This window comes from Apis dorsata, unplaced genomic scaffold (assembly GCF_000469605.1).
Source record: "Apis dorsata unplaced genomic scaffold, Apis dorsata 1.3 scaffold_139, whole genome shotgun sequence".
NCBI classification, from domain to species: domain Eukaryota; kingdom Metazoa; phylum Arthropoda; class Insecta; order Hymenoptera; family Apidae; genus Apis; species Apis dorsata.
In genome coordinates, this window is record NW_006263431.1 from 68,801 (window position 1) to 79,122 (window position 10,322).

Consider the following 10,322-nt stretch of genomic DNA (forward strand, 5'->3'; position numbering starts at 1 on the left):
TTTAATTAATTGATAATTTATTGTTTTATTCGAAAGATAATTATATGCATAAGTTTAAATCAAACTTTGTACATTACAAACTTTGTATTTTATATCATATATATTATAATAAGAATTATATATATATATATATTATAAAATATATTTATAAATACATACTTATGTATATCGTATTCTTGAATATAGATTAATTACAATATATTTTGGCCTTGAATGTATTAAGAAAAGATAAAATAAATCATTGTAATTAATAATAAGTTTCAAAGGTAATATATATAAAGAGAAATAAATTAAATTATATTATTTGAAGATATATTATACTCGAATCGATAGCTCTGTTTTTTGTTTCTTTCGAATTTCTGATAGCATGTATAATATAAGAAATCTAAAGTCAAAAGCATTAAGGAATGCAATTTCTTCATTTCAGTCGCAAAGTTCAGCGACTATTTGGCATCCCTCATTTTATTACGATCTGATTTGTTTTAAAGGAAGAGAGAACAAAAACAAAAGGAGATGATGATTTGTATTACTCTTATTTATCTTCTTCGAGGGATAATGTAAACTCTTTCCAGCTGGTGAATAGCCGACAAACGAATTGCGACTGAATTTCTTCTTATTATATTAATATTAATCACGTTTTTGCTCTCTTTAACCTTCTATCGAGACAGGCGTTGAATTAATGATCATTAATTGACCAATTTCTCTAAGCTTGTAACTTCGAACTAATATTTACATAAAAAATATTACTAATCTATTTGAATGTAAATATTTAGACTTATATAAATTTAATATTGCTATATATATGATAATTAGCCTACTCACGCTGAAATTTGTATCAATATCTGGCTTGCTCACTGATTAGGATCAGTTTATTAATTATTAAATCGATATATCGATCTAAGTTGCATCTAAAATCGATATACTAATATCAGTTTATACATGTTACAATTTACATTATGAAACCTAAAAATGATACGCAATGTTTCATCGTGTGTAGGCCATTATATGAGAACTACCTTGATTATGAGGTTATCATTTAATCATCAAGAGGCCTTTCATGTATGAATAATCATTTTAAATCCATCACAGATTATAACAATTTATTTAATTGATAATAAAGATATTTAAAATTATATATATTTTTTTGTGTTCTTAATTGTATATGTTGATGCAGGATATAACATAATATATAAATATTATTAATAATAATATAAATATATATATATTATAAATAATATATTATTCAGATATTAATATTTTATTATTAATAATTAAATTTATATAGTATTATTTTTTAATTATTATAATTTGCATTATTATTTACAAAATTATTTACAAAAGATTATTATTTAAAATATTTTAACTCTAATTATTTGTATTTTTTATTTATTTTCATTTAATATGAATAAAATATAATATGTGAAAATAGAGACTTACATAATATTATTAAAACACTAAAAATATGATTTTATATTTCAGTATAGAATTAATCTTTTTTCCAGATAGTGTCATACAAATCGGTACGTCTCTGATAAAATATGGGTATTTGAGCCCTTACCTCTTCAACAATTTTCAAATCTGTTATTAAAATAATAAATTGATATTAAAAAAATAAAAAAAAAGAGAAAACAAAAATAAATAGATTAATTAATTTAAAAATAAATTGGATTACTTTTCATGTTTTATATTAAATTGTCAATTACCAATATCGGTGACCACCATGCTCTCATGAGTTTCCAGATCATGAAGAATTTCTCCCCAGGGACTAGTTAACTGTGTATGACCCCATGCGACATAACTGGCCGAAGGATTCCGAGCCGGAGATATACCAGCAATGTATAATTGATTGTCATTCGCTCTGGAACGCTGAAGCAATGACCAATGCAGTGGTCCAGTGGTTAAATTGAATGCCGCCGGATATATTAGCATTTGGCAACCTAACCGGAGAAATGGAAAATATGAAGTTACGAAATATCAGTTATGTAATTCTGTAATACATTTCACAATTTAGAAATATATAATATTTATATACTATTTTTATTACAATGATTTTATTATAATTATACAATTTTAAGATGCAGATATAAAATAGAACTATTTCTTCGTATATTTTTTATATTTTAAATTATATTTATATTTTAAAATTATTTAAAAATTATTTACAAAAATGTAAAAATTTTAATGAAATTAAAATTGACATTTGCAATGTTAATTAGATTAAAAGATAATTGTAAATAATAATAATCTAGCTATTATAAATATGAAGTTAAAAATCTAAAAAAAAATTTTAGAATATGAAACTAAAATTAAATTTAAAATGAACAATATTGAACAAATATTGCAAGATTTTATTTTATATTTATATATATTAATTACATTTTAATGTTTAAATAAAATTTAATTGTTTTATTAATCAATGTGGTAGGATTTTCATTAATATTTAATAATATAGATTGAAAAAACTCAATTATTAGTGAACGTTTTCATGTTTTGGCAAAAGGAATAAAATATTAATAATAATCACTATTTAATAATTTTTACTCGTCATACATTGATATAATAAAATACCGATAATGAAAACTTAATATTTAATCACATCCATGGCATAAATAAAAAGATTTACATGTACAACACATCTAATATACATTCAATCTGATAATTTTGATGCGAGAATTAAATATAGTAAATATTTATTCAATTATAGACATATTTTTAGTAGAAAATAAAAAATTAAAATTAAAAAAAAATAAATATAAATAATATAAATAATATTGTTGAGTCTCATTAACCTGAATTCTTTATTATATATATAAAGAAAAAAATATATAAAAAAATATATATAAAAAAACCAAATTTAGTTGGTTACTGTACCTTTATTTCGATAAATGCGTGCCATTTCCTCGAATCTAATATCATAACAAATGCCAATACCAATTTTGCAATTCTTCACTTCAAACATTGTCAAAGAATTACCAGAACTGAGTGAATCACTCTCGCGAAAAATAATTTTATCAGGAATGTTGATATCGAATAAGTGCATCTAATAACATAAAAAATTAAACCCTAATTATATTACTACAATTTTTAAAATTTAATATCGAAGTTATTGACAAATTTTATTATTAATTTTCTTTAATTTTTTACTTTTAGCAATTGAAAGCACTATTTTTCACTATTCTTTTTATAAAATATTAATCTTTTAAATAATTAAAATTAATTTATAAAAAAAACTTCTGTTACTTAAAAAATTATAATAAAAACTTTTTTACTTTTGTTGAAAGAAATATTCATTTTCTTTATCATAATATAATGTAGAGAATACAAATTATTATATCGGTTTTAGAATACGAGAAATTTTCTAGAATACGAAAAATCATTTTCTGTTCCATTTCCAATTTCGCTATCATAAAGGCATATATTGCTTACCTTTCGGTGTTTCGCTATCAGAGTCCCATCAGGTCCCCAAATAGTGCAAGTATTGAACAATTTATCACCATCTCTTTCAGGTATTGTACCACCAACTACATAAATATTGTTTTCTTTAGCAGCTTTTGATAAAGCGACGCTCGTTTCTCCATCAGGAATATGCTCAGCATATTTAGGAAAGTATTCTACAGTGCAATATTCCAATTAATTAAAAAATCTTTTGTTTGAACCACAAATTATATTAAAAAAAAATATTTTTTCAATTTTATTGATTAATAATTATTTATTTAAATAAATAATAAGATAAATAAATTTGATAATTCTTATTTATTTATTTATTTATTTTTTCTTTCTTTAAATTAATTCTTAATTAATTCTTTTTTTTGTGTTGATTATTTCTATAAAATATAATTAAATTATTTCATCAAAAGAAAGTGAAAAATTCTTTATTCTTTCGTAATTTAAAAAATTATTTTTTCAATAGTATAATCATTTAAATATAGAAAAATTCAAAATGTGTATATGTATATATATTTTATATTTTTTTTCTATATTATATAATTTTTCATAAAATTTAAATAATGATTAAAAGAAAAATGTGAATAAAAAATTTGAATGATGCATTTGAAAGAAGCAATTTGTTACTCAACAACTTCGTCAGTATTTATCGAAACAAATTTGGTTTTATAAATACAGAAATATTGAGAATTGTTTATAAAATGTATTTATAAAAAATTTATAAAAATATTTTAAAAAATTTATTTATAAAAAAAATATTATAAAATTTTATAAAATAAAAACGTGAATGAAATATGCAATCCATATCTCCATAAAAACAAATACTTACAAATAAAATATTTTATATATCTTCTGTTCTATATTTTAAAAATATTTATTAGAAAAATATTAGTTAAAAAATTATTACGTATTCCATATGGTGAATTAAAACATTCAGGAAAAGCGACAATGTCAGCATTCTGCTTTTTTGCGCTTGAAATGTATGAAACTGCCTTTTCTATATTCTTGGTTTTTACTTCATGAACTTCGAGCTGTACTAATGATAATCGAAATGCTGAAAAAAATATTGAAGAAGTTAAATTATATTTTAATTAAGATTAAATTATATATTTTTCGAAATTTATCTGTAATACTTTATAAAGATTAAATACTTACTCGACATTGTTCGCACTATTTGTTTAGTGATGTTCATAAGTACCATAATATTTTTTGAGGTTATCTATATTAATATTCTATATCAACGTTATGTAATCAAATAATTTCTGATACTGTAAAAATTAATGTTGGTATATAATAAAATGTATATTTTATACAATTTATACAATTATACAATTATGTAATCTTTCAAAAATTTTATAAAATATTAATAAATTATTTTTATTTATACAATTATACAATTATGTAATCTTTCAAAAATTTTATAAAATATTAATAAATTATTTTTATTTATACAATTATACAATTATGTAATCTTTCAAAAATTTTATAAAATATTAATAAATTATTTTTATTTATACAATTATACAATTATGTAATCTTTCAAAAATTTTATAAAATATTAATAAATTATTTTTAATGATATAAAAAAAGGTAGATTTTTTAATTTATAAATAAGAATAAGAAAAAAATGATTTTGTAAAAATACATTTTATTAAAAAATGTGTATAAACAAAATTGTACAATTTGCCACGAAATTAAAATAACGAAATACATATTTGATAATTATCGTCTACTAGAAGATCGAGATCTTGATCTTTTTCGTTTTTTTTGTTTCCATCTATCTGTATAATCTTTTTTATCTCTAGTTTTTTCTTTTTCTTTATCTTTTTTCTTGTGTTTTTTATTCGACCTTTCTGGTGAATAATGTTTTTTTTGTTTCTTTGATTTTTTAGATTTTTTTGATTTATAAGAATCACTACTAATGGAACTACTTTTTTCTCTTCTTCTCTTTTTTCCATGATCACTATCATTGACATCAGATTCAGAGTATCTTTTTTGACTTTTTAATTTTTTATCAGTTATTTTATCATATTTTTTCTTATCATGTGTAATACTTTTTTTTTTCTTTTCATTATTTTCATCATCATCCAAATTTTCAGATTTTTCAGAAGATATCGATTTTCTCTTTCTATCTGTTTTCTGTTTAAATTCCTTACTTTCTTTATCCTTATATTCTTCATATTTCTTCGCATCTAAAATTAATCCCATAAAATACTAAAAGCCAAAACATTTATATTTATTACGATTCTTATAAAAAGTGAAGAGACCTTTAAAAAGCATGTGTAATAATATGACGAAATTGTGATAAATATATTATTAAAAATTAATAAAATAATTAACAAATTTTATTCTCATTTTATTAATAATTTAGATATTGAATTCTTTTTAAAAGTCTCTTAATGAAAAACTAATTATTCATACTAACTTAAAACTTTTGAATTTTTTGAATATTCTGATTTAGTCACTGGCTGAACCATAAATTCATTTACAGATATTATGCTTCCACCAAGAGCTAATTTTATTATGAGCCTTCCTGCATCATCATCAAATCCTTCTATTTGACCATAATTATTACTTTGTTTTCCAGCTATAATTTTTACAAATGTTCCTTTTTCTATTTTAAGTTCTTCTTCTTGTTTATTAGAATCTGTGTTTTTTTGTTGAGTTACTTTGTCTGCTCCAAGACCCATACCTTTTGGTCGTAATTCTGGTATAACTGCTGATACAACTCTATAACAATAATATTAAATAAAATTAAAAAAAATATTTTTTTCTACTTCTTAATATATTATATTTAATTAATATACAATATTAAATTTATATAAAATAAAATTCTTACTTTTCATTTCTACCAATTCCTTTTCCTGGTTGCCAACCCATTCCTCGTAACATTGCGAAACCATAAACATCAACAGGAATTCTTTCATAATCTTCTAATGTAGACTGAAAAAATAAAAAATATATAATTTATAATATATAAAAAAAATTTATAATAATTTATAATATACAAAAATTATTGACACATAATATCCATATGTTAATAATATACCTGTTCTTGGCCTCTTAATGATTGATCTTCTACTAAAGGTAAAGTAAAATCATTTGTTTTTGTTTCCTGCTGCTCCTTTAATTTTAATTCTTCAATAATTTCTTTAGCTGCTTGTTCTTCTAATGTAACAACTTTATTATCCACTAATTGTTCTAGTTCTTTTGTTATAATTTGTGGTGATGCATTTCCATTAGATAATTTTGACTTGACTTCCTTATTAATATTAACATCTTCTGTTTTTTCTTTATTTTCTTTAGGTTCAAAAATATCTGCATCGATATGATTAATAATTCTGTCATGCCAAGTTTTTGAACCTAATAATGGAATGACGAGAGGTTCATCTTTCTTTTCCTCTTCACTGAAATAAAAAAATTATTTCCAGAAAAAATTTATTATGAAATTATAATATAACTATATAAATTAGTTATTGTCAGCTTTTATAGGTTAGGTTGAGGTTATGTACAAAAATTATATTTTTTGACTTACCCTATTACTTTAATATTTTTCTCATCAAGACATTCAATATAATCAACTTTTTTTTCTTCTTGTGGCACAATATTTTTTAATACAGGTTTCTTAATAGATTTTGCAAAACCGAAGGAGACTTTCTTTCCTTCTTCTGCCATTTTTCAATAATAAGCATTGATTTATAGATTAATGTATATAAAACATAAATAATAATTTTTATAAATTATGTACATGAACTTAAACATCACATTTCATTAATTAATTTAAAGTACTTTAGAAATTCTTAAAACACTGTTGCAACGTTATATATACCTGAATAAAGCGACATTAGAGTCACTAACCTATACTGATAACGTATAATATTTTCTTAAGTCAAAAGATCAATATTATGTATTCATATGAATAGAATGTTTGTTTCTCTTAGAACTATATTCTGATAGGTTAAATCTTAATGAAACATTATATAAATTTCATATAACATATTGTTCAAATATAATATAAATTTAAATCGAAAATATATAACATAAATATTTTATATATACATTGTCCTTACTATTAATCAATCGAAAAAATTTTAAGAATTATACATTATATATAATTATATTTTAAAATAAAGACATGTTTAATTATCAAATATCTTATTAAATAATTATAAATATATTATTTTTATACTGTATTTATAAGTTTATAATTATATTTACAAGTTACATGTTTAAAATTAAATATAAAAAAATTATATATAAATTTATATTATGTATTATATTTAATGTTTAACATCATAATTCTTTCATAATATATCTAAAAAATTTTTATTTCTTGAAAATACTGTATACTATAAACTTTTGATTCTACCCTAGTTTATGCATCATAGCGCGTGACAGCACTATTATGTATTATGTTATTTATATTTTATTCAAGATCATTCTATTTTCAGATTGCACTCTCTATTCCGCTGTTTTGTATTTTGTAAATTACTGCATAGAGATGCAAAGTGAAAACTATTTTTTTATTAAAGTTTGATATATTTTCTATCAGAAAAATAACAAATTTTAAATCAAGTTAATAAATCAAGATAGCGACAATAAATCATATTATCGCTATACTTTATTTGATATTTAAAAAAATTATTTTTTTCTGTTCTTTTGTCAAAATAAAATATATATATTCAATTAATAATTATAATAAATAATCTTGATAATTTTTACATGTATTTTTTAACGCATAAAAGATGTAAATATATACATATGAATAGATAGATTATTTTCATTATTTCTTTATTTCATGCGCTTCTAATTCTTAAGATTGATAAATATGTATAAATATTCATAATTAAGATTGGTAAAGATGTATAAATTCATAATTATAATATTGAAATGACGATAAATACATGATTGATTTTAAAGATCTTCTATTATATATATATTTTTCTAAGAATTTTAAATTCTTAATTTTTTTTAATATTTTAAGATATTTAAGATTTTGCATGATTAATGCGATAATTTATTACTTTCCTTATTTCAATAAACTTTAAAAACAATCGTCTTTGATCATGTTGGTACGTAAATTATGGAGGAAGCTATTTACTTATCTTTTGATACAAGAACTACAGTTAAAAACAACTACCAATTGAGAACGGTAGTTAAGTCTGTAAAGAGAGGGGTGAGCGTGTTTTAGCGGCGACAATAGCACGATATTCAGATACGAAGCCAGGGTAAACCGGGAAGCCGTAGTTCGTGAACTGTAGTAAGTGTGGTAACTTCGGACAATCAACGACATTCAGAAGCCGGCAACGCTCTGAAATTCAGGTAAATTTATACACTTTTTAAATAAAATTTTTTTTTTAGATTATTTTTTTTATAAATTATTATAATTCTATATCCATAATATATGAATGTTTAAGAATTATTAAGAATTTTATATTTTTGAAATATCAAATAATTTTATCAAATTAAATGTAATTATTAAATTATATATTAATGATGCATTTAAATTTTTATTATTTTTTTTTGTTATTTATTTTGTCATAAAAAATATGAATGAATGAAATTATTAATCTTAATTTCGTTTTTTATATACAGTAGATCATAAATATATTACCGCATAATTAATGATTGATGATATAAATTCAATATCAATAATATAATTTTTATTTTTTTTGTATACATCTGACAGTGTATTTTAGATCATTAATTTTAATATGTTGATGATTTGAAATATAATTGCAAATTAAAGTGGTCCACGAAACTAACTGTAAAACACCGAGCGGTAACTACAAAGTTGATGTTAACGGAAGAGATCTTCCTGCCAAAGATTTGTTCCGCTATGTCGAGACATTCTATCCTTTGTTTCTTCGTCGTTTTTATTTCTTCTTTTTATCATTAATGTACACGTTCTTTAATTCAGCAATGTATCCTATGGGACAAAAATTTGTTATTATATATATCTACAGTCTACACAACATAGTCTATGAACCTGCGAACCGATTAAAATAATAAAATAGATTAATTATATTGTAGATTTATTGTAATATTCAAATTGTTTAAGGATTGTTTAAGGATATGATATTTCTACGACTTTATACTACAAATAATTTCGTTTCTTTGATGATATTGAATAGTTTTATAATTGAAATAAATACATAATTAAAAATTAGGTTATGTAAATTAATAAAATTAAATATTTTAGACTATTACTAAAATCATTCGATTTTCAATAAGTCGTTTTATTCAATTTCAATAAAAATTTATAAGAAAAACAATACTTTTTTTTTTATTTAATTTCATATATCGAAAATTAGAGTAATTAATCACCATTCATTATAAAGAATTTTTGACAATGTTCATTGTTGCCGAATGTTTTACAAGCGAAACCAACTGGCGGCGCTCGTGCATTGAACTCTTCGTATGGTTGCGCGCGCACACATATTGACAAGTCAAATTCTAGTTCGATTTCGCGGGAGAATGCTATGGTAAATGTAGTCGAGTGAACAATCATGCGACCGGATCTACATGTTGTCCGGAACTCGTCGCATAATGCTACGGAAACGACTGGTAAATTATATTTGTCACGGGGAATCGGTAGTGGCGTTGGGGACATGATTTTATCTGACCGTGCAAGTTTACCGGACGGAACGGTCATTAAACGTCTATCGCTAAGTTTTCATGGTTTTCAGTGAAAGCTTAGAATTTATTTGTTTCATTTAGATTAATAACATTATTGATAGGTCATTATTATCTTCTTTTTTTTTTTAATATTTGAACTCATATTATTTACATTGTACACACATCTACATTGTTGTATATAAAAAAGGAAGTTCAAATATATATATATATATATATATATATATATATATTCATCATAT

At 21.8% G+C, this 10,322-nt stretch overlaps 2 protein-coding genes across 3 annotated transcripts in view; one reads left to right on the top strand and one right to left on the bottom strand.

Annotated features, from left to right (window-relative positions):
* Positions 1 to 1,478: 1,478 nt before the first annotated feature.
* LOC102681074 (deaminated glutathione amidase-like) lies at positions 1,479 to 7,336 on the bottom strand. The gene is made up of 9 exons (XM_006613303.2): positions 6,980 to 7,336; positions 6,494 to 6,851; positions 6,284 to 6,387; positions 5,870 to 6,174; positions 4,352 to 4,498; positions 3,427 to 3,611; positions 2,872 to 3,040; positions 1,704 to 1,937; positions 1,479 to 1,578 (listed from the first exon to the last, which is right to left on the bottom strand). Exons 1-9 carry the CDS (start codon positions 7,117 to 7,119, stop codon positions 1,487 to 1,489), a joined length of 1,734 nt encoding a protein of 577 aa, XP_006613366.1. The 5' UTR covers positions 7,120 to 7,336; the 3' UTR covers positions 1,479 to 1,486.
* Positions 7,337 to 8,539: 1,203 nt separating this feature from the next.
* LOC102681198 overlaps positions 8,540 to 10,322 on the top strand; it is a 3,654-nt gene continuing 1,871 nt past the window's right edge. The window contains exon 1 of one of the 2 annotated variants that reach the window (XM_006613304.2): positions 8,540 to 8,766. The gene's annotated coding sequence lies outside the window, so the exon portion shown is untranslated. Of the gene's footprint in view, positions 8,767 to 9,925; positions 10,012 to 10,322 lie in introns of those variants that run through there. The other variant, XM_031509336.1, reaches the window with a different exon arrangement.